This window comes from Onychomys torridus, chromosome 1, assembly GCF_903995425.1.
Source record: "Onychomys torridus chromosome 1, mOncTor1.1, whole genome shotgun sequence".
NCBI classification, from domain to species: Eukaryota; Metazoa; Chordata; class Mammalia; order Rodentia; family Cricetidae; genus Onychomys; species Onychomys torridus.
This window is the reverse complement of record NC_050443.1, coordinates 164,085,890-164,108,429: the sequence shown is the minus strand read 5'-3', so window position 1 is coordinate 164,108,429 and position 22,540 is coordinate 164,085,890. Positions and strand designations below refer to the sequence as shown.

General features: G+C 47.2%; 1 protein-coding gene across 1 annotated transcript in view; it reads left to right on the top strand.

Annotated features, from left to right (window-relative positions):
- Fbxw4 (F-box and WD repeat domain containing 4) overlaps positions 1-22,540 on the top strand; it is an 83,256-nt gene that overhangs the window by 54,823 nt on the left and 5,893 nt on the right. Inside the window, exon 6 of the mRNA XM_036170859.1 lies at positions 15,390-15,455. Coding sequence (XP_036026752.1) covers positions 15,390-15,455 — 66 coding nt within the window. The remainder of the gene's footprint in view (positions 1-15,389; positions 15,456-22,540) is intronic.

Sequence of the window (22,540 nt, the reverse complement as noted above, 5' to 3'; positions counted from 1 at the left end):
GCTGTGTCATCACTGTTCAATACTGGACTGAAGCAACTGTGACAGAAGGAAGAGTTCAGGGTCACAGAGACCCTCCTTTAGTTTCCAACTCAGTTTCTTGGCAAAGCTTTCTGACTCAGGGCTGTCTCTGAAAACCCCAACATGGTGTGTGCCCCAGCCCTGGGTCGCTGGGGAAGCTAAGTAGGTAGTCACTGGCCAGAGCTGCTTTACAGCTACCCCCACCCTCCTTCTCCTCAGCCCAGGCGGCCCAAGCCAGGCCGGTTTGCTTCATAGTACAGTGTGTGCCTCAGTTGAGACACCTCCTGAAGCTACTGGAGCTCTGGGCCTGACTGAAGACAGCCTGTGTGGGTACCCACGGAGGCTGTGGAGGGGTGCTCACCTCCATGTCCTGGCCCCAGTCACAGCTGGCCCCACCAGCCCTGACCCAGCTCTCCACGGGGCCGATTCAGAGACCTCTTTTGTTTGGCTTGCACAGAGCAGCCCCAGCTCACTGTCCTCACACGCCACTGTCTCCCCACCATTCACTGGCAAGGCTGAAAAGCCCACAGCTAATTGCGTTGGGCTGAAAATTACCACTTCCCTGCGTTCCCTGCTGCTGAGGACATTTGTGTCACTGCTGTATTTAGGGGGACAAAGACCTCCTGTGGGGAGAGCCCAGGTACGAATGTGGGGTGGGGGAATAATTGCAATCTCTCCAGGTGAAAGCCCCTGTTAAACTTCAGTAAGTCAATTAGGCAGGGAGGGAGGAGGGCAGAGACCCCCACAATAAACTGTTCCCACCACCAATTAAAGAAAATCATTTTAGCTTTGAGGACAGAAACTGCTTATTAGAAATTTTGTGCCGCCCCCCCCTCCCCACTCCAGTCCCCTTTAGGGATGAAACAACAAAACGCCTTCCTCAATAGAAGTGTTTCTCCTCCTTCTGCTCATTGTGTGGCCTGAAAGCACTTCCCCTGGGAGGGGAAAGGGAGGGACGGAGACAGACCAAAGAGGAGGAGGAGCAGGGCCTTAACACCTGGGCTGGTGCAAAAATCACAAGTGCCTGGTGACTTTGGCCATAGAGACTCCTGTGGTCACAGTGTGGCTACAGGGTGTGGGTGGAGTTTGCTCATGTCGGGGACATGCATGTGTCCACAGACACCAGTGGACACCAAGGGCTGCATGTATGTGTGCAGCAGCCAGGGCACCTCCTTACCAAAGGGAGTAAACAGCACTGTGTGTGTGTGTGTGTGTGTGTGTGTGTGTGTGTGTGTATAACTATGCATTTACTCATGTCTTCTCAGTGAAGGATGGTAATTGCAGGACAGCACACAGAGGTGTGTGTGTGTGTGTGTGTGTGTGTGTGTGTGTGTGTGTGTGTATAACTATGCATTTACTCATGTCTTCTCAGTGAAGGATGGTAATTGCAGGACAGCACACAGAGCTGTGTGTATGTGTTTGTAAATGTGTGTGTGTGAGTGTGTGTGTGTGTGAGTGTGTGTATAACTATGTGCTTACTCGTCTCAGTGAAGGATGGTAATCGCAGGATAGCCCCAATAGCGGTGCTGTTCTTCCCAAGGCTGTGACTGAGCCCATGTTTTCTCTCCTTCCAGGAGCCAAATGTCCACCTGGGAATTGAGCCACAACATAGCTGTCTACCTCAGACAGTTGGCAATGGAGGGCTGAAAGCCAGCAACCACCTACTGGGTCTGGGCTAGGAACCGTTTCCTGGGATTGAAGGGTAGACATGTACTCTCTGTAAACATTGAAAGGAGGTGAGAGGAACCTGCGCAGGGCAGAAGTGAGAGGTCTGGGCATGCTTTCTCCCTGTCTGGCTTGGCCGATACAGTGTATGTACAGGAAACTGGTTTGCAGAGTCTTGCCCTCCCCAGTCACTAAGAGTGTAGGTTGGGGAAGGGAGCACAGCAGGGAGTGAGGTGGACTCATTTCCTCCAGTGCTGTGTATATTCCTGTCACAGGTCACATGGCCTGTATTAGTCCTTTTACTGAGGCTGGTGGGACTGAGGTGGGAATGGCATTGAGTCAGTCCTGCCTCTGTCCCCAGGGCTGCCCTCTGGCCTTCATCCCAGTGTTCCAGAGAGGCCAATGTCAAGGGTTAGGCTCTTCCTAGAAATTAAATATTCCAAGTGGGGTCCATGGGTGGGAGACATTTGGTACCTACAGGCTGAATGTGTAAGAGAAAGGCTGTAGACAAAGTCTTGAGCAGGAATACAGAGAGAGAGAAAATTTGAGAGGACAGCTTTAGGTAGGTATGTGTATGTATGCATGTATGTGTGTTTAGTTTTTCCAAAGGTTTACTGGTTTTTTTTAAAAAAATATTTATTGTTTTAAAATTATGTGTATGTGCATGTAGCTACCTGCAGAGGCCACAGGCACTTGATCCCCTTAGAGCTAGAGTTATAGGTAGCTGTGAGCCACCTGATGTGGATCCTTGGAATTGAATTTGGGTCCTCTGGAAGAACAGTATGCAATCTTAACTACTAAGACATCTTTTCTACCTCTCTGCCTTTTGAGACACGATTGAACTGTGTACTCCAGGCTGTCCTGGAACTCACTGTGTTGCACAAAGTAGACCTTACATTTATGGCAATTCCCCTGCCTCAGCCTTTTAAATACTGGGATTATAGGTATGAGCTGCCATACCTTGCTTGATTATTTACTATTTTAGAAAAGGAAAATGATGTATGTTATGTGCATTTTCTCTTGCAGTGTATGTGAGAGAGAGGGGGGGGGATTCTATTAATGAGAATATTTACATTTGTTCACATAGGCTCACTTTTGCCTTTGGTTTTGTATCTGAGTCAAGGAGAAGAGAAAAAAAATAAGTTGCAGGAAGGGAATCGCTGGGGAAAGTGTGAGTAAAAAGAATGCAGTCGTTGGGTTTTAGTTGTGTAAATGTGTTTTTAACATTTTAATTCAAGACCTTTGGAACACTCAGAAATGAGTAAAACTGATCATCACCATTGCACTTCTTTTATGTGTGGTTTTTATTCCAATCAGAAGACTGTCTGGGAAACGGCCTTGATTGTGAATTGAGGAGGGAGAGCAAACTCTTACCGTCCAGGAGAAGGGTCCAAGTAAGGGGGGTGGTCCCTGTCCAGGGCTTTGGTCTTTGAAAAAACTGCTTCCATGTTGAGCAATGCCCTTGATATCTGCTAACGCCCAGACTTTGGAGTAGAAAAGCAGATTTTGTTTCCTGGGGCTCTTCTTAGGCCTGGGTAGAAGAGAGCCTCTGTCTCCTTTCTGAGGTTGTGGGCTAGCCCGTGTTGGTGGTTTTATCTGCTCTTCTAGAAGACTGCTAACTATGGATTTCATAGCAGAAGTGTCTGCTCTTGGGTAGTCTGTGGTGTGCCAGTAGATGCCTGTCAAAGTGCATTGCTTGTCTCTAGGTGGGACATTCAGTTTGGTGAATGTCCAGCAGCCACTGAGTAGAGAGGCTCTGTATTAGTCAGAACAAAATGATCATAAATGGTAAGTTCAAAGCAAATTCAAATTACCGTGAGCTTTATTCAATAGGTGCTCTAAGGCAGCAGACCTCAGAAATGACTGGACCCAGAGACCATAGTGCTCTCTGCCATGTGGTCCTTCTGGTGCCTTTCTTCGTGTCTTCTTAGATCTTATTCCTTCCTTTTTTTCAAGCTGACTAGCTTCTTCCATTAGGCTGCCAATAACTCCTTAGCTCACAACTCATTGCTTATGTCACAGAGAATGACTGGCTTCCAGAACTCATAGGCAGAGAATCTGGCCCAGAGAGCTTTGGGACAGTTCACCAACCCCTCGATTATCTAACTAGTCAAGAGAGGGAGTCACATCAAAGCATGGCAGGTCACTCAGGAACCACGTTTTTTTGGAAGGAGGGCTCAAGGTGACAGAACAATGGCTGTGTGCTATGTACTGTTTTTATAAGGATCAAATCAGCCTGTGACAGCTAGGTCCAGGGTATCTGTGAGGGATGGCTGAGCTCAGACGGTGGCTCCCAGCTCTCACACGAAGTACGAGACTGGAAGATGGGCACATTTCTTAGTCCCTCACTCTCCCTTATCACAGTAAATGGTGAGTAGAGACTTCTTCCTCTGTGTGCCATTGATGGCCTCAGAAAAACCTCCGTCTTCCTAGTGGGACATTCACAGGAGGAAGAATTTGGCTGCAGATACATAATTGTTGAACAAATGCTTAGTGACCTAGCACAATGGGCTGGGGACTGGAACCAAGGCCTGGCAAGGCACAGGCCTAATCTAGCCAGGCCTCCTTCAAAAGAAGGTGACAAGAAAGCTGCAGGGTTTGGAATTAGATGCCGAGGTGTACACTTCACCTTCTAGAACAGGTAGAAGATAGGGCTCTGGCTTCTCTCCATTCTAGAGGGAAGGGGGTCCTGGGGAGGAGCGTGGTTCCAGATTAGGCTGTGTGGTCTGGAAACAAGGACGTTCCTTGGAATTTTACTGGTTTGATTTTGTTAAGGTAACTGTAGTTACTGTGAGTTCATGAGGGCAGCTGGCTGTGTCCTGTCTGAAGGACAGCACTTCAGAGCATTCCTCCCAATCCTCTGGCTCTTAGATTCCTTTTGCCCTTCTTCTTTAGTGTTCTGTGAGCCTTGTGGGGGGTCTCATTAAGGGCTGAGCATTTAACAATCAATTATTCTCAGCTCTTTGACCAAATAGGAGTTTCTGCATTGACCACTGCCTGCTGCAGGGAGTGTCACTGACCGAGAGCAGCTCTAATCTGAGTATACACATGAATATTTGGAAAGCAGTTTGACAACGTGTCTGTTTAGCCAAACAGTTAGTAATGGGTTCTCTTCTAGGGCTTATGACCTCCCCAGCCATGGACTTTTGCCTCAGATCCAATCAGAAAGCAGTTGGTAATTCCCTACCAGTCCTGCCACGATTGCCCCTGCAGCACATCTTGCCTGGTAGGTTAGTATTATAGCATGCAGGGTCTATAATGCTAGGTGAGTCCATTGATGACTTTTTTCCTCCAGTGACCTTTCACCACTATGAGAACTAGCCAGCAAGGAGGAAGTTTCTGGATCAGTCCTAGCTACCTTCTGTCTTGATGGAAAGAAAGTGGTTTGAGGATGCAGATCATGGTTGTGAACACGAGTTACCCCCACTGCCTGCCTTTCTCAGTTTGCTCAGTGTACTGTGGGACTCTTTCATTGGCTGGTCATTAAGGCCTGTCTTACTTAAGCCCTGCAATAGTTTTTTTTTTTTGAAAAGCCATAGATAAGGGAGGTATGTGGTCATACAGTGGATAGTGTTGATGGACTGTCTTACTCTTTGTTCCTGCCAAGAAACTCTTTTTGTTCCATTTTGGTAGTTTTATGTGGAAATGATTGCCTGAGGTTGGTACTTAGTAATACAGAGAATGCAAATAAAAGCCAGCCAATCTCTTGGGACTCCATAGGCTCTGGGCCTAATTGTACAGGTCAGAGATAGAGGACCTTGGGCTTGACTCTGACCTGTCCCCATTTCTTTTCACTTTTGGTCTTGTAGGCACTTGGTGTAACCAAATCTAAACCCAAGAATCAAATCCCTCTATGGTTTGTTGGCTATATGTTTAGAAAGAATCACATTAAGGTCAGCTTGTTTGGATATATCTGGTCTTATTTGTACAGTTCTTCAGTCGAACCCTACTTTGCTTTCTACTTGTTTGTAGAGCCATGGTTGACCCTCTCATTCCAGGCCCCCTTTATATGCCAGCTGTTTATGTTTATCCACAAACCTAAGAAAACACCAGAACCTGTGCTCAGTTCTCGATATCAGCAGACTATAGGCCACCAGTGCCAGATGTTAGCAGCCTCACACTCAGCCTTGAGGATTGCCATGATGCTAAGTGGACTTGACTAAGAGAGAAAGTGTGGAGTTGGAAATCTGCTTTTGTACTTCCAGCTTAGCTAGCCACAGCAAGACACCCATTTGAGCAGTGTGGTGTGGGCTGTTGTTGTGAAGGGCATCAGCCTTAGGCCTCAGTGGGCACACTGAGGGGTCAGAAGAGCCTGCTTGAAGAAGTTTCATTGTAATTTATATTCTGTTTTTACTTTATTGATGTATTATTTTTGAAACAGGATCTCACTATTCTCACTAGTTCTGGATGGCTTGGAACTCACTAGAGTTTAAGACCAGGCTGGCCTTGAACTCAGAGATCCACCTGTCTCTGCCTCCTGAGTAATAGGATTAAAGTCATGTGCCACCATGTCCAGTCTTTTTTTAAATTCTTAACTTTGACTTTTTTTATTATGTGCATGTGAGGTGTGTGTACAAGTGTGTATGTGCTCTGCAGAAGCTAAAGGAGGGTTTTGAGTACCCTCTTCTATCTCTCTGTCTTGTTCCCTTGAGGCAGGGTCTCTCGATGAATCAGGAGCTTATATTTTTAAGCTAGGGGTTACAGGTGAACTATGAGGCCCCTAAACACTACAATCTCAACTCTGGTCTCAGGTTTGTGCAGCAAGTGCTTTTAACCACTGAACAAATTTTCTCTCCAGCCTTCTACCTCCTTTTTTTTTTGTTTTTTTTGTTTTTTGTTTTTTGTTTTTTGTTGTTTGTTTGTTTTTGTCGTCATCCCCCCATCTCTCCAGACAGGGTTTCTCCATGTAACAGTCCTGGCTGTCCTGGAACTCGCTTTGGAGACCAGGTTGGCCTATTTCTAAAGTGTGTGTGTCTGTCTGTCTGTCTGGTGTCTGTCTGTCTGTGTGTGTTTGTGGGGAGACCAAAGTCTGTTGTCATCCTTAGGAAAGCCATCCGTCTTTTTTGAGGCAGACTCTCATTGGCCTGGAGTTCACTAACTGGCTAGGCTGGTTAGCTAGGGAGTACCAGGCTTCTCCTGTCTTTGTCTCCAGTGCTGGTATTGCAAGTGCACACCACAACACCCAGCTTTTTATCGAGTGCTGGGTCAGGCTCAGGTCCTAGGTTGTAAAGCAGGTAAGTGCTTTACTGACTGAGCTACCCTTGAGAGCTCGAGTTACAGGTAGTTATGAGCTGCCTGGAGTAGGTGCTGAGAACTGAACTTAGGTCCTCTGGAAGAGCATTGAGCTCTCTTAACCATAGAGCCATCTCTCCAGACCCTCAAACATTTCCAATTTTTATATAAGTAATACATAAATATATTCTAATTAATATACAGGCTAGGTGGTGGCAGCACATAACTTTAATCCTAGCACTCAGGAGGCAGAGGCATGCAGATTTCTGTGAGTTCAAGGTCAGCCTGGTCTACAGAGTGAGTTCTAGGACAGCCAAAGGTATACAGAGGAACCCTGTCTTGAAAAACAAAAACAAATATATATGTACACAATTCAAAATAAGTGGACTATTTAAAAGTCCCATCAGTCAACTCTGGCTCCTCCCCCTTTTGTATTAAATAGAGCTGGTCTGCATTTGTTCTATTTGAAGCAAGCAGCAAACATCCTGTAATTTGGTACATATGCAAATCACAGTTTTGCATTGTATAGGGTCACATGCACTTGCTCTAAACTGTAATCCTTTTCCAAATATTTTTGTTATTCTTATGCATTTAGTTCCTCTTCCAGATGAAGTAATAATATTGTTGTGATGAGACTATATCGCACTTATACATTAATTAATGAAAATGGGCATTTTAAGATATTTTGACATTTTCTGTTTGGGAACATGATCCATTTCTTCTGCATCCTTCAGTAAAGTCTTACATTGGTTTGTGTGTGTACCTCTTCTAGGTTTTCGTGCTTGCTCATTTTTTGTTGTTCTTTTGTTAGGCTTGTTCTTAAATATTCTGTAGTTTTCATATTCTTTTGTGAATGCATTGAGTGTTACTAAATGTAACATTTTCCATTGGTTACTGCTAGGATATCACAATAACTAACATTTGTGGATGCTAATTCCAAAGAGTTTGTTGTCATATTATTTCTAGTTTACAGAGGGGTAAACTAGGTTTGCTTGTCTGTCTTTCACTATTATGGACTAGCTCACCTGTGATAGCTCCATAAGGAGAAGAGGTCTATTTAGATTCAGATTTCTGGAGCTCCAGGGTTGAGGCCATGTTTGATGATGCCCTTCCCGATGGCAGAGTTCTGAGGAAGTGCATATAGCACATAGCAAGAGACAAGAAACGTGTGGGTGTGGCTTTGTGTTCCTTTCTTTTTCTCTCTTTTTCCTCCCTTTCTCCCTTCCTCCCTTCCTCTCTCTCCCTTTCCTGCTCATCTTCTCTGTCTCTTTTTCTCTTGCCATATGAGGTCTTCAGAATTCCTTCATTGGGGCTCCATATTAATGACCTAATCCTGATTTTTTGTTTTGTTTTTTGGTTTTTCAAGACAGGGTTTATCCATGTAGTTTTGGTGCCTTTCCTGGAACTTACTTGTTAGCCTAGGCTGGCCTCGAACTCACAGAGATCTGCCTACTTCTACCTCCCGAGTGCTGGGGTTAAAGGCGTGCACCACCCTTGGCTGTGCTTTCCTCTTTTAAGAGTGACACTTGTTAAAACATCTGAAAGCAAAGGAGACTTAGGAAAGAAGAATTGCTTGTTGCTCTGTTGCCCAAGCACAGTCTCTTCAGCATTGGAGTGTGTTTTCTCTTTCTCTTGCCGGTTTTTATGTTCAGGCTATTATATTTTAACATGTATAATAATGCTGTTTGTACCCTGCTTTTTCTCTCTTTCTATGTATATTCTTTGGGAATATCATGTTTAGCTCACATTTTTGGTCTTGACTCCTTGAAGGCAAGACATGTCCTTTTCCAATTAACCAACCATCCATGGAGTTCATTAAACCTCTTTTTAAGGGCTGAGAGATGGCTCAGAGGTTAAGAGCACTGACTGCTCTTCCAGAGGTCCTGAGTTCAATTCCTAGCAACCACATGGTGGCTCACAACCACCTGTAATGAGATCTGGTGCCTTCTTCTGTATACATAATAAATAAATCTAAAAACAAACAAACAAACAAAAACCAAACCTCTTTTTAAAAATATTGTTGGGCTGGAGAGATGGCTCAGCAGTTAAGAGCACTGGTTACTCTTCCAGAAGTCCTGAGTTCAATTTCTAGCAACCATATGGTAGCTCACAACCATCTGTAATGAGGTCTGGTGCCCTCTTCTGTCCTGTGGGCATACATGCTGTATACATAATAAATAAATAAATCTTTTAAAAAAATAAATAAAATGTTAAAAAATATTGTTATTATTATGTGTGCAGAAGCGTGCAAATGTCATGGCACCCATGTAGGGGTTGGAGGACAACTTTGAGAAGTCAGTTCTTTCCTCCCACCTTGTTCATCTGGCTCTCTATATTCTGTTCTGTGTGCTCACACTGGCTGGCCCACCAAATCCTGGTGATTCTCTGGTCATAAGAGTGCTGGGCTTAGAGGTGGGTGTTATTGCATCCAGACTTTCAGTGGGTTCCAGGGACGGAACGCAGGTCGTCAGGAGTGCACAACCATCTTGCTAGCCCACACTGGCTGAACTTGTGAATTTATGTTTTCTGTCTTCACCCTCTTTTTGAGGTAGTTATTCTAGTCTCTGTATGAAACTGAATTTATATTTTACCAAAACTTCAGATAGGCCTGTTGGTTCTGCTTCCTTTAGTTGGCTGAACAAAGTTGTGCTTTCTTCTTTGAACACTGCCTCCCTCCCCTCCTAGAGGTGCTCCTCTGGACGGTAGGCCCGTCAGTGTGCCCCGACGCCCATGGACATGACAGACATCCAGCAGTGGATGTTTCCCTAGCTGTAAGGTGGGCTTGTGTGCCGTTCCTGAATCCATCTGTTTCTTTTCCTCCTTGTTGCCTGGTGCCCTATTGACTACGTCTGGGGCACCTCTCTTTCACCTAGTGTCCGCCGCCATCTTTCCCTCCTTGGCTTGTGTTGACCTCCTGTGACCATCTTGCTGCTGTCCTGTCCATGCAATGCTGTCAGCACAGCTACTGCTCCCCCTCGCTGAGTGAGTTTGCCTGACCTTCGCACTGTATTCATGCTTTGGGACTGACATGCTAGAATGATGTCAACGGAGCAGGATAGCAGATGGTAACAAAGCAATGAGTCCTGACATGTTCTAATGATTCCCTCCTTCTCACCCTTACTGGCTGAGCCATTGGAGGGGCAGGGGTTTCCTTGAAGTATTTAAGGAGGGGGGCCAAGGGAAATCGGGGTGGGGCCCAGGTGCCGATGAGGCTTGTGACCTTTGCTGCTATAATATCAGTGTTTCACAAGCAAGGCGGTTCAGGAACCCACTTGCAGCCCATCAAAAATTGATTTAATTGCAATTTTTTCTCCAATTAGGAGCACTGGAGCCTGACTAATTGGAGTAATAGAGAGTAATAAGGCTCAGATAAAAAGCCTTCCTCGGCTTCCTTTGTATCTTGTGTCAGGGCCTGTCAGAGGTCGGAGAGCTTGCATATTCTATTAGGCAGCCTGGCCTTCATTTGTACAAATTAGTTTACCCAACAGTAATTAAAATGCCAATGCGGGTTGAAGAGAGCTGAATACACTTGATGGGCATGTTGCTGAGTGATGTGACAGCTCTGGTGGCCTCCCTTGCCAGAGTGTGTCAGCCTGGGCTCAGGCTGCTGGGGCCTAGGCCAGCTGGGTGGCTGTGGCTCTGGCCGTCCCTGGGCACAGCTGCTGAGCAAACGCACTGCTGCTGCCCGTCTCGGGCCAGCCTTGTCTCCTTGGCCAGCCAGAATCATTTGTTCAGCTTGAACTTTGGGGACTTCAGGCAGACATTGTACTACGTCTGGGAACCCAAACAAAATTCACTGGAAACGGCTCTCATGCAAGTTTGTGTGTGTGTGTGGGGGGATATAACGGCTTCTAGAATTAAGAGGGCCAATTCTAATCCTTGCTACTCAGGTGAATAAGAGGCAAGTTTCCTTACCTCTCTGGGCCTCCTAGTCTGTGGGAAAATGCTAGTAAAATACTTGCTCAGCACCTTGCACATAGTAGGGCTCAGTCAACAGCTGTTGCTTGGTATGGTGCTGCATGCTTGTGATCTCACCCTTGGGAGGCTGAAGGAGGTCAAGGCCAGTCTGGGCCACATACAGAGACCCTGTCTCAAAACAGATAGTGAGTGAATGACAGTCATCCCCGTGTCTGTCTGTGAGGGATTGCATCCAGTAATGTCACCTAACCAATACCAAAATCTTTACAGGTTCAAGTCCCATCTTTAGTAAATGCGCAGTAGCTAGCAGGTATGTGGTCCTGTAACCCCCAGCACTTAGGAGTCAGAAACAGGAGGAACCTAAACTTCATAGTGAGTTCCCAGTCAGCCAAAGCAAAGCAAAATAAAGGGGCTGGAAAGATGACTCAGTGGTTAAGAGCACTTGCTGCTTTTGCAGAGGACTGGGGTTTGGTTCTCAGCCCTCATGAGGGACAGCTTACACCTACGTGTAACTCCAGCTCCAGGGGAAGTCCCTTCTTACCCTCCAGTTTTCTGAATTTTCTTAACCGTCTGTTCTTCGTCTTGCAGCAGGACCCTAGCTTTCCCAGTGTCTTTCTAGATTGGATGGCTTCTGTGTCCACTTTGGACTTCCGCACGGCCTGTGTGATACCAGGCTTCCTGAGGTAGGGTCATGGCAGCTTGACAGTCTGGACGGGGGCTGAAAAAGGACGGGAAATTTAGGCTAACTTCTGGCAAGGGCTTTGTTGTTAAAAAGAAAAAGTATAGGTTATGGTCTCTGAGGGACTTATTACTCCCCCAGCAGTGGATAACTGTTATATGTTGCTGTTCAGGTTTGAGTCTTTGTGATTTGGGGAATATGCCTTTAAGAAGGAGAAGGACCAATTTCACTAGCTTCTCCAACAATGTTGGCTTTGAACTCTGGAAGGCCAGAACTCTGGTCAGTTTCATGGATCTGTATTGACTGACCTTTGGGCTAGGCCCTGTACTAGACATGGGAGTACATGTGGGCAGTCTATTAGGAGGAACCATGGAAGGAATGCATATGTTTCATTTCATTGATGAGAACTTTAACAGGCTTGGTTGGCATAGGACCCAGCATAGAGAAAAATATGGAGCAAATCCAGCACAGACACCAGGCTGACCCTAAGCAGGCAAGAGATCAGGACAGGGTTTACTTTGGGGAGCAAGGACTGTGGAGCTTAGAAAACTGGGGTAAAGCTGCCAGTAGGCATAACCCCACCCCACTGCCCCTTCAGAGCATTCCATCTAGATGGTGCTGAGTACTGGCAGCCCTGTCTGGGATGGCCAGGCTCATCTGTTACTAGCATCTGCCTTCAAACGTGGCCAGTCTGCTTTGCCACATTCTTCCTAACAACCATAGGCATTGGGGAGAGGGCAGGCAGGAAGCATCTCACAGCAGTGGGGAGGAACCCCAGCAGCCAGGGACGACTGTATCTGTAGCTAGCTTGATTCCTGGACACCCAGGCAGTCCCTTGGATTGGCCAAGTTCTCCAGCTGATGAAGCTGTTTGCAGTCTGTAGCTCACATAGTGTTTGTGTGGTTAAACTCCCAGGCCCTCCTAAGGGCCAGAAAGACATTGGAGCTTCACAGCACCTAGGCTAAGGGAAAGGACAGCTTTTGGAAAGAAACGTTTATAGGTGTCTTTTATAGACAATTAAAGAGGTGAGAGGCCCTCTTCTTGGTGGCAGATGATCAGGGCCAGGAGTGAATGGGCCAGGCAGAGGACAGTAGTCCCTTGGGAAGGGTTTGCAACCCCCCCCCTTCACCCCTGCCGCTACCCCACCTGCTGGGAGGTCAGGGCTGCAGGAGTGGCAGGGATTAACTTCCAGGCTCCTCCCCCACCTCTCTCTTCTATTGATTTACCTTGAAGCTAATTTAGGCCTGTGGGCAAGAGGCCTAGAGAGACTTCCTTAAGAGATGTCTGTGTCTGTGCTGGCGCCCTTCACCTGGCCCCAACTCCTCAAAAGTCTGGAGGGCCCAATTGCCTGCTCCAATGATTTCCAAGTAGCTATTATGTTTCCAAGGCAAGGTAATTGGCTTTACCAGTTATTAGTGGGTTACCCTAAAGAGGGAATGCGGGAGGGGCAAGGCGAGGGTAACACCCCTGACTCTAGTTTGGTTCCTTGGTGTCCAGTGGCTGCTGCCCAGGCTCGGAATCCCTTGGGGCATGGCAGGAGAGGCTGTGTGGCACTACTACTTTATAGTAGAATGGCTGCTGGCAGTACTGTAGATCAAGAGGAAGTTGGGGTGCTATCCTGTTCCTGGAGGAAACTGTGGCTTGAGGCTTGAGAGCCCCAGGGTGTCTTATTTGGCCTTGTTCCAGTTGGAGATGACAGGTGGGCACTAGTCTACAGTTTTGATAGTAAACTCGGCCAACACCTGCCCAGACGTTTACCTCATCAGCAGCTGGCAGCTAGCTCCTCACCTGCTGCCCTGCCCAAGCCACTGCCTCTTTCAGAACCTTCTCTGTAGAACTCTATCTCCCACTGACATGTTGGGTACAGAAAGCACAGGTGCCGGGCAGTGGAGGCCAATGGGCTGCTTGCCTGCATGGTACCCTATCATTAGTGTATACAGTCTTCCTTCCCCTGTGCAGAACATGTAGGGACCTGCCCATCCCTGCCCCGGCCAGTGCTTTTAATCTTACTGTTTGTTTGTTTGTAACCTTTTTTATTCTTTTGAAGTGCCTACCACCTAGCTCCTAAATAAATACACACAGAGACTTATTACTTATGAATGCCTAGCCTTAGCTTGACTGACTTCTAGCCAGCTTTTCTCGCCTCTGGGCTTTTACCTTTCTCTTCCTCTGTATATCTTTATTATTATTTTTCTTTTCTTTTATTTTATTTTTCGAGACAGGGTTTCTCTGTGTAGCTTTGTGCCTTTCCTGGAACTCACTTGGTAGCCCAGGCTGGCCTCGAACTCACAGAGATCCGCCTGGCTCTGCCTCCCGAGTGCTGGGATTACAGGCGTGCGCCACCACCGCCTGGCTTCCTCTGTATATCTTACTTCCACTCTTACTCTATGGCTGGCTGGTGACTGGGTGGCTGGCCCCTAGCATCCTCTTCCTCTCCCATTCCTTGATCTTTTGTCCAGATTTCTCCTATTTATTCTCTGCCTGCCAGCCCTGCCTATCCTTTCTCCTGCCTTGCTATTGGCCATTCAGCTGTTTATTTGGCCAATTGGGTGTTTTAGACAGGAAAGTATCACAGCTTCACAGAGTTAAACAAATGCAATATAAAAGAATGCAACACATTTTTGCATCATTAAACAAATGTTCCACAGCATAAACAAATGTAACACATCTTAAATTAATATTCCACAACATTTGTTTTGTTTTTCAAGACTGGGTTTCTCTATGAAGCCCTGGCTGCCCTGGAACTTGCTCTGTAGACTAGGCTGGTCTTGAACTCACAAAGATCTGCCTCCTTCTACCTACCAGAGTGCTGAGATTAAAGGTGTGTGCTATCACCTCCTGGCAACTGTTCCTCAGGCTTCCCCTCCCACCCGTGTTGAATGATCTGCCAAAGGTCTGCTCTAGCCCAGATGTTCACATTCTTGTCCTAGGACAGTGGCTCATTACACCGACCCTTCTTCCCACAGAGCTCGCGTCTCCACTGCCTGAAACCATGCAGACTGCCTGTGCTGAGTATTCTGGACTACAAGAGTGTCTTCCTTCTCATCTGCCTGTTGGCAGTGTTACAGCGCCCTTAGAGACTCCTTCCAACTCCTAGCTCATTCCCCAGCAGTCCTGGCTACTTGTCCCTGCTCCCTGAAAGCTATAATATACTCATTGGGGATGTACTCACTTTTCCTATTTGCCCTGTGTTTGTACAACTTTTCCAGAGTCTTCCAATTATTTGGCAAGGTGTGTGTGTGTGTGTGTGTGTGTGTGTGTGTGTGAGAGAGAGAGAGAGAGAGAGAGAGAGAGAGAGAGAGAGAGAGAGGAGAGAGAGAGAGAGATTCTCTCTATAGACTAGCCTGAGTTCTGGCCTTGGATTTAGATCTGTCTGCCTCTGCCTCCCGAGTGCTGGGATTATGTGAGCCACCACGCCTGGTTTCCCAAGTCTTAAACCCTTCTGGAATGTCTCCAGTTGATTGGGGTACCCCTTGTCAGTCCCAGTAGGATGTTCCTGGGAGACCTTAGGCACTGAGCTCTCAACTCTCCTACAGCTCTATCTTTAATAAGCTCACTGCTTTGGGCTCAGAACTGCCCTTCCAGAGGTCTGCTGCTACTGTGGCCAGAGGTCATGTGGTCCCAGTCCAAGCAGCAAGCTCATCAGTGGTTGAACCTGTAGGCCCTAGTCAGACTTGGGAGGTTGCACCCCTCTCCACACACCTACCAAGTTGTCTTTTCCAAACTTCTGTGGTACTTCCTCCTTCTTTCTTAGTGTTTCTTTTTCTGGCTTAACCCCATGATCCCTGGGAAAAGAGCCCTGCATTTCTAATGTGTAGCCATTTCCGCCACAAGTTCTGACAAGCCAGCTCTAACTGGTTCTCCTTTTGTTTGGCAGCTCTTTTGTGACAGGAACAGCTTGTTGTGGGCACTTCTCACCTCTGAGAATCTGGGACCTCAACAGGTAAGCCATTCCTAAACCCACAGTGGCATTCAGTGGGGGCCGGGCCAGGGCAGCTGGGAGTCAAAACAAGAGCTAGCTGACCAGCTCTGCCCCATTAGCTCCACTACCACACTGGAGGAGGCCGGGGAGAAAGCACGCCCTGCCACCCACTGGCTGCAGCAGTACCTTTCTTGGGAGTCAGCTGAGGTTAGCTTGAGGGACAGTTGAAATCACTTGTACCAGGTGAGTAATTTCATGTAGAATTGATGGTGACTACTTGGATTTCATATAGCTTCTGAAGAGTGTTATTTTGAAGATATTTTATAAATGGAACTGTATGTTACCTTTTTAAAAAAAATTATGTGTATGGTGTTTTTGCCTGCATGCATGTCTGTGCAGCATGTGCATACAGTACCTGCAGAATCCAGAAGGTATCAGACCCCCTGGAACTGGAGTTACAGACAGTTGTGAGCTGCCATGTGGGTGCTGGGAATTGAACTAGGATCCTCTGGATGAACAATTAGTGCTCTTAACCACTGAGCCATCTCTCCAGCCCCTAGAGAGTTACCTTTTAAGGATAGCTTTTTAATCTCAGGCACGATGCACATACCTTTAATCCCAGTACTAGAGAGGCAGAGGCAGGCAAATCTTTATGGGTTCAAGGCCAGCCTGCCAAGGCTACATAGTGAGACTCTGCCTCAAAAACAAACAAACAAACAAACAACGAAGTGTGTGTTTTTTTTTTAAAAGAAAACTCAGCATGTTTCTATGAGACCTATAGACATGTTGTACATATCAGTATCTCATTCCTTCTTATTACTGAGTACTACAGTAGCCCATGTTTAGATGCACTAAAGTTTCTTTCCCTGTTGAAGAACATTCATCCATTAAGGGACATGTGAGTTCTTTTCAGATTTTGACTACTGCAAATAAAGTTACTGTGACCATTTATGAATAGTTTTTATGTGGGCATATATTGTCACTTCTCTGGGGTAAATGCCCAGCTGTCAGCTGCTTGGACTGTCTTCAGACGTGCATGTTCAGCTTTTTCACTTACCAGACTTTTCCAGCACATCTTTGTCATTTTGCATTTCTACCAGCAGGGTGCAAGGTGATCTGGTTTTCTCTACATCTTGACCAGTGTTTTGATATTGCCACTGTTTTTTTATTTTTTTTTTATTTTGCTGTTCTAGTAAGTGTGATACTATGGTTTTAACTTGGTTTTCTCTGATAGCTAATGATGTGGAACATGTGTTCATATGCTCATCTGCCATCTGTATATCATGTTTACAAAATGCTAGCTCACGTCCATGGTCCATTACATTGCTTTTCTACTGTTGGATTCTGAGCTTTATATAGTCTAGACATTAGTCCTTTGTCAAATATTACAAATATTGTCAAATGACAAATATCTTCTCCTAATCTGGACCTTGTCTTTTTGTCCTTTTAATTTAATGTCTTCTGCAGAACAAATTTCACATATTTATGTGTACTTGTTTTGTCTACATGTGTTTGTCTGTGTACCAGGCATGCACTTGGTGCCTCCAGAGGCCACAAGAGGGGGTCGGGTCCCCTGGAACTGGAGTTACAGACAGTTGTGAGCTGCTGGGAACAGATTCTGGGTTCTTTGGAAGAGCAGCCAGTCTTCTTAATTATTGAACTCTCTCTCCAGCCCTCAAACTTAAAATTTGATCCAGTAAATGACTGATTTTTCCTGTATCAGCTGTGTCTCATTTGAGACTCTTCAGCTAGCCTGTATGGCCAGAGGGAGGCTGATGAGGAAGATGTGTCTTCCTTCATTGCCAGCTCTGTCTCTCCTCCTCTCTAGGGAAGAAGGGAGAAATCTCACGCCTCCTTTCTGGAGCTTAGGCCCCACAGCTAGTTTCTCCAGGTGATTTCTCAACACAAGATACTTAACTGGACATATTTTCTTCTACATTCTGATGATCATCTACATTGATGATGAGCACAGGTATAGGATGCTCAGAATCTCCCAAACTATTCTGGCTAGCTTTAAGGGACTAAAATGGTGGCCTGGGAAAAAGAAGGCCCTAGAGGCATATTGGTACTGGCAGAGAGAACGGCAGGTGTTGCAGAACTGGGGTTTGGTTAACAGGAGAGAACATAAGCAGTGGTGTCTACAGGGTTGGCCTCTTTGAGATTTGCTTCCTGGACCTGTGGGTCTGGACAAGGAGGAAGCCGCTCCTGGGAGAGGCCTCTGGGTGTCTGAAAACCTTGTGCCTGCCCCCCAGGGCCTTTTCTTTTCCCAGGCCACAGTTCATCAATTAACGGTAGCTCTGGGCTCTAAGTAATGAAGATCTAATCCAAACAGCTCAATTAAGAATGGAATTACGATCGGAGATGATAAAGAGCCCAGAAGCTGGGTGCAGAGTTGCTGGGTTTAGTGGTCCCATACCATGAGGGCCTACATTCACTCAGCTGTCCCTTTGTAATCCCAATCACAGTGGCCTTTGCCCTGCATTCAGGCTTATTTAGAACAGTGCCACCAACTCGTAAGGCAACATTCAAAAGCAGAAGGAAGATTTGCCTGTGCCTGGGGCCATTTCCCCAGAACCGCTAAGCAGATTTCTCCTCACATCCAATTGTCAAAACTATGTTCAAAGTCTCACCCTAAACCAAACCCTGGCAAGAGACCAGGGAGGTGACATTAAGCTTTGCCTCTTTGACCTGAGAGAAGAGCCAGCCCCTCTTAGGCATATTGGTACTGGCAGAGAGAAAGGCAGGTGTTGCAGAACTGGGGTCAGTGGTGCCTACAGAACTGGCCTCACACTGGCTTCAGGACCATCTTTACCTTTGAGTTTCTGATTCAGTCCCTCTGAGCACTGACCAGTCCAAGTGTGGTTTCAAGTGAGATGGGTCTCACCTTCCTACTTTCGATCTACTTTTGTGGGGCTGGAGAGATAGCTCAGTAGTTAAGAGCACTGGCTGCTTTTCCAAAGGATCTGGGTTCAATTCCCAGTACCCACATGGTGGCTCCCAACCATCTGTTACTCCAATTCCAGGGGATCTGACACCATCTTCTGGCTTCTGAAGATATCAGCTATCCATGTGGTACATAGACATACTTGCAGGTAAAACACCACTACACATAAAAATATATTACTTTGGTTAGTGCAGTTGGTGGTTATATCACCCATTGCCAGCTTTTGTTGTTGTTGTTTTTCGAGACAGGGTTTCTCTGTGCAGCTTTGCGCCTTTCCTGGAACTCACTTGGTAGCCCAGGCTGGCCTCAAACTCACAGAGATCTGCCTGGCTCTGCCTCCCGAGTGCTGGGATTAAAGGTGTGTGCCACCACTGCTCACCTGGCCACCCATTGCCAGCTTAGCTAAAACTTCTAGGGCTTCTGTGGTCTCATGGCCTGAGGCTGTTGGCATCTTGCACGTTGTAGAATTTGTTCTCATGAATTTATTCTGTAGACTGACTCCAGTCATTCCCCCTTGAGATTAAGGGTGAGGCAGGAGGAGCCCTCTCTCATGGGGCTATGTGATGGAAACAGTAGGAGCTGAGGGGGGCCTGGCTGTGTGGCCTGACAGGCTCCTACTCCAGACTACATTGCCTCTTACCAGCTTCATCTTGGGCCTCTCTAGACTTTGCTTTCCACATTGGGGACTGAAAAATGGGAAGCCATTGTTTCTGACTACCAGAAGTACTTATGGTTAAATAACTATGAAAAATGCCCCCACTGCTGCATCCTTTGCCATCTCCCACAGTACCCAACAGTTTGTGGAGACCTGACCTCTCAAGCCCCAGGAAGCCCGTGGCCAGCACCAGTAGTGAGAAAGGAAACTGCCAGCCTCACGGCACAGAAGGGTTTTGCCAGTGTGGCTCTGCCAGCGGTTTGTACCAGTTAGTTACACAGTTGGGGTGCACATATCATCCCCTCAGCCCAGCACAGGGAGGGTGTGCTGGGTACACCATCATGGCTTAGCAGAATCTCAAAGGTTAGATGATCTGTGGGCATGGTGTTACATGTCTTTTAATCCCAGCATTTGGGAGGTTGAGGCTGGTAGATCTCTGAGTTTGAAGTCAGTCTGGTTTATATTGTAAGTTCCAGGACAGCCAGGGCTACATAGAGAGTCCCTGTCTCAACAAAACAAACAAACAAACAAACAAACAAACAAGGTTAGATAATCTTTGAGCTGCCTGTGGTTGCCTTGGAGGGGACTTAGGATCAGGATGGAGTTCTAAAGGACTGGCTCTTTGAATGTCATGCTATGAAATCCCTAGACCTTGTCAACCCCAAACACTAACACTTTTCTGAACTCAAAATAAACCCAAATAAGAATAGGCACAAGACAACTAAGGCCTTGGGTTGCACTGGAACCAAATGAGTTATTGTCACTGTGTTCTCTGCCCAGCTTCTGGGTTCTACATGTGACAGGTCCACCCTAGGTATCATAAGGCACTGCCCCTTTCTAGCCCTAGACTGCCCTCATCACCCAGGGAAAGAACTGGACCTTGTTCATCTGCCTTGTATTAGGACTGTGCACAGCTTAGAGAACTGAGCAGGGCCGGGGTGAGGGGTTCCCTGGTGGGAGGAAATGGATGGCCAGGACAACTCTGGAGCTGTCTTTCCTAAAGCCCAAGCAGATGATAAAGCCATGTAGAAAACAGGATTACGGTAATGAACAGGCAGGACCAAGTTTGATCTTTCAATAACACCAAAGCCTGACTGACAGGCAATCTGCAAGGTGGAGTGGTATTGCCGGCAGGACGCTGGCTGGGCGGAATGCGGGACTGGCTGGATGCTTTGCTTTTAACCTGTCATTGCCGAAACCTGAGCATGGCGTGGATTTTCTTTTATGTGTGCTGACTTGGCAAGGGTGGGGGTGGGTGGGGATGGGGGCGGCTCTCAGTGTTTGGGCTACCCTTAGGTGATGGTGGGGGCTGGGACACCCACGAGGTGCAGCTGTCCCACTGGGCATAGGTCCTGCCATCTTTAGAGCTATTGCCACATTCCTCTCTCAGGTACTCATCCAAAGCAGCCTGTACTGAGCTTAGACTGCGTGGAGAGCCCTTTCAGGGTACCCAGGGGCTAAGCAGGGAAGAGGGGTGAGGTTGGCAGGAGCTTGCCTATCCTATGTCCTTTCCGTTTTCAGCCTCTTCCCCCGGTGGCACAGCACTGTAAGTTAAGCCCAAGGAGAGGGGACTCCCAGTGAGGAAGCCGCAAGGTGCATAGGACCCAGTGTTCCATTCTGAAGTGCCAACAACTCCTAGTGACAGCCAAGCACTGAAGTAGTCTTGTCCGGTTCTGAGGACTGTGACAAAGCCCTCCTAGTCCTTAGCTTGAAGCTTGGAGGGTTCCAAGTGTACTAGTGTCTTCTGTCTGCATTTCAACAAGGCACCTGGCTAGTCCCTGGGGTGCCAGATGTTGACTGTGGCACACATCTCCCACCTTCTGGAAGGCCTAGTAGATCTGAATGCTCTGAAATCACCTTCCACCACCATGAGCCTGCTATTGCTATGGGATTGGCATTTTCTACCAAGTGGCATTTGAGCTGGCTGGATCTAGCATTGGTCACTAAGAGCAGAGCACTCTGGGTCCCCTATGACTGGGGACAGGTAAGCTACAGGGTGGAGAAGCCTGTAACTCCAGACCTGAAGCTTGTCACAGGGGGTCCGGCCATTGGCCCTAAGCCATCCTGGGGACTGTGAAATAGTGAAGCAGGTAGAGGGCTTTTGATGACGTCACTGTTGCTAAGGCATTGAGCCCTCTGGCTACTGCCACCTTGCAGGTGTGTGGTCACATGTCCCTGCACAAAAGTCCTTCTCTCTCTGTCCCCAAGGCCAGGGTCATCCCTGTTCTCTGATATACTTTCATTTCTGTCTTGAAGCTGCTGAATCTTTCCTTAGCCAGGGAAAGGGCAGAATGTTGTTTCCCACATGCGTAGGCTTTGCTCAGGGCAACCCTATGCCTGGAACCAGTCTCTGCCTAAGGAAACTTCCTATGTCAGCACTAATAGTGTTCCCTCACAAAGCTCTCCATGATCTGTCACCATGGCCTCTTCCATTGAGTACTGAGTGAGCATACTTGTAAGGGCTACCTGTAATAAGCCCCAGGTATGCTGGGAATGTAACTTTGCCTTGCGCTGAGCACAGGATATGAATATATGGCATTTGCTAACAACAGAGCGGCAGGGCACATGGATGGACATGGAAAGAAACAGTGATCATCACAGGCTGCTGTGCCTATTCCACTCAGATGTGCCTGTCTCCCCTGGCCTTCCTCTCCCCCGCCCTGTGCAGGGGCCTGGCCTTCAGTCAGGGTGATTATGGGGACTGCCCCTCTTGAAAGTACCTGCCTTCTCCTTTGAAAGTATTACTGACAGCTTTTTCCTTCTCTTTTTTCTTTCCTTCTTTAAGGAACCCTGTAATTTCTTATTCTTTCTCCCCTTCTGCTTTGCATTCTTGTCCTGTCCTCCTGAACTCTTTGAAATTGGCTCTCTGCCTGCTGACACCAAACTGATACTTTGCGTTTCACTTCTCCTTATCCCTTTATGGCAACAGATGTTGAAATTTTGTATCCTTTTATCTGCCCGGCTGCCCTTTCCTGTAATTACGTCCCCTTGTTAGCAGTACAAAGTGGGCTGCCTGGCTGCCTGGCCTCTGAGCCATTGTGTCTGAACACGTGTGCTCTGGTGGGTGCTGGAGGGGATACATGCTCACACACATACATGTGACAGACACTGTGCCTCCTCCTGACGTCGCAGGGACGCCACATTTCAGCATCATCCCCACATCTCCACTGTTAGGTCTGAAATCTGGAGCAGGAGGCTCTGTGGGCAAAGGTACTTGTCCCTGAGCCTGACAACAGAACCTGTATGGGAGGAGATAACAGACTCCTTTAAATTGCTCCTTGACTTCCATAAGCACAACCTTGCCAAGAAATGTTTAAAACAATATTTTTTTCGGGGGGGTGGGGGGGGCGTTGTTCCTTTGATTCTCTTACTAGAGGACCAGCCCCTTAGGCACTTGAGAGGTAGAGAGGCCTGCAAAGTACAAATGAGGACCTGAAGGTGGACCTTGTATCTGCTAGGGCAGGGCCGGGGCTTGCAACCAACCTGACCCTCCCGTTCCCACAGGGG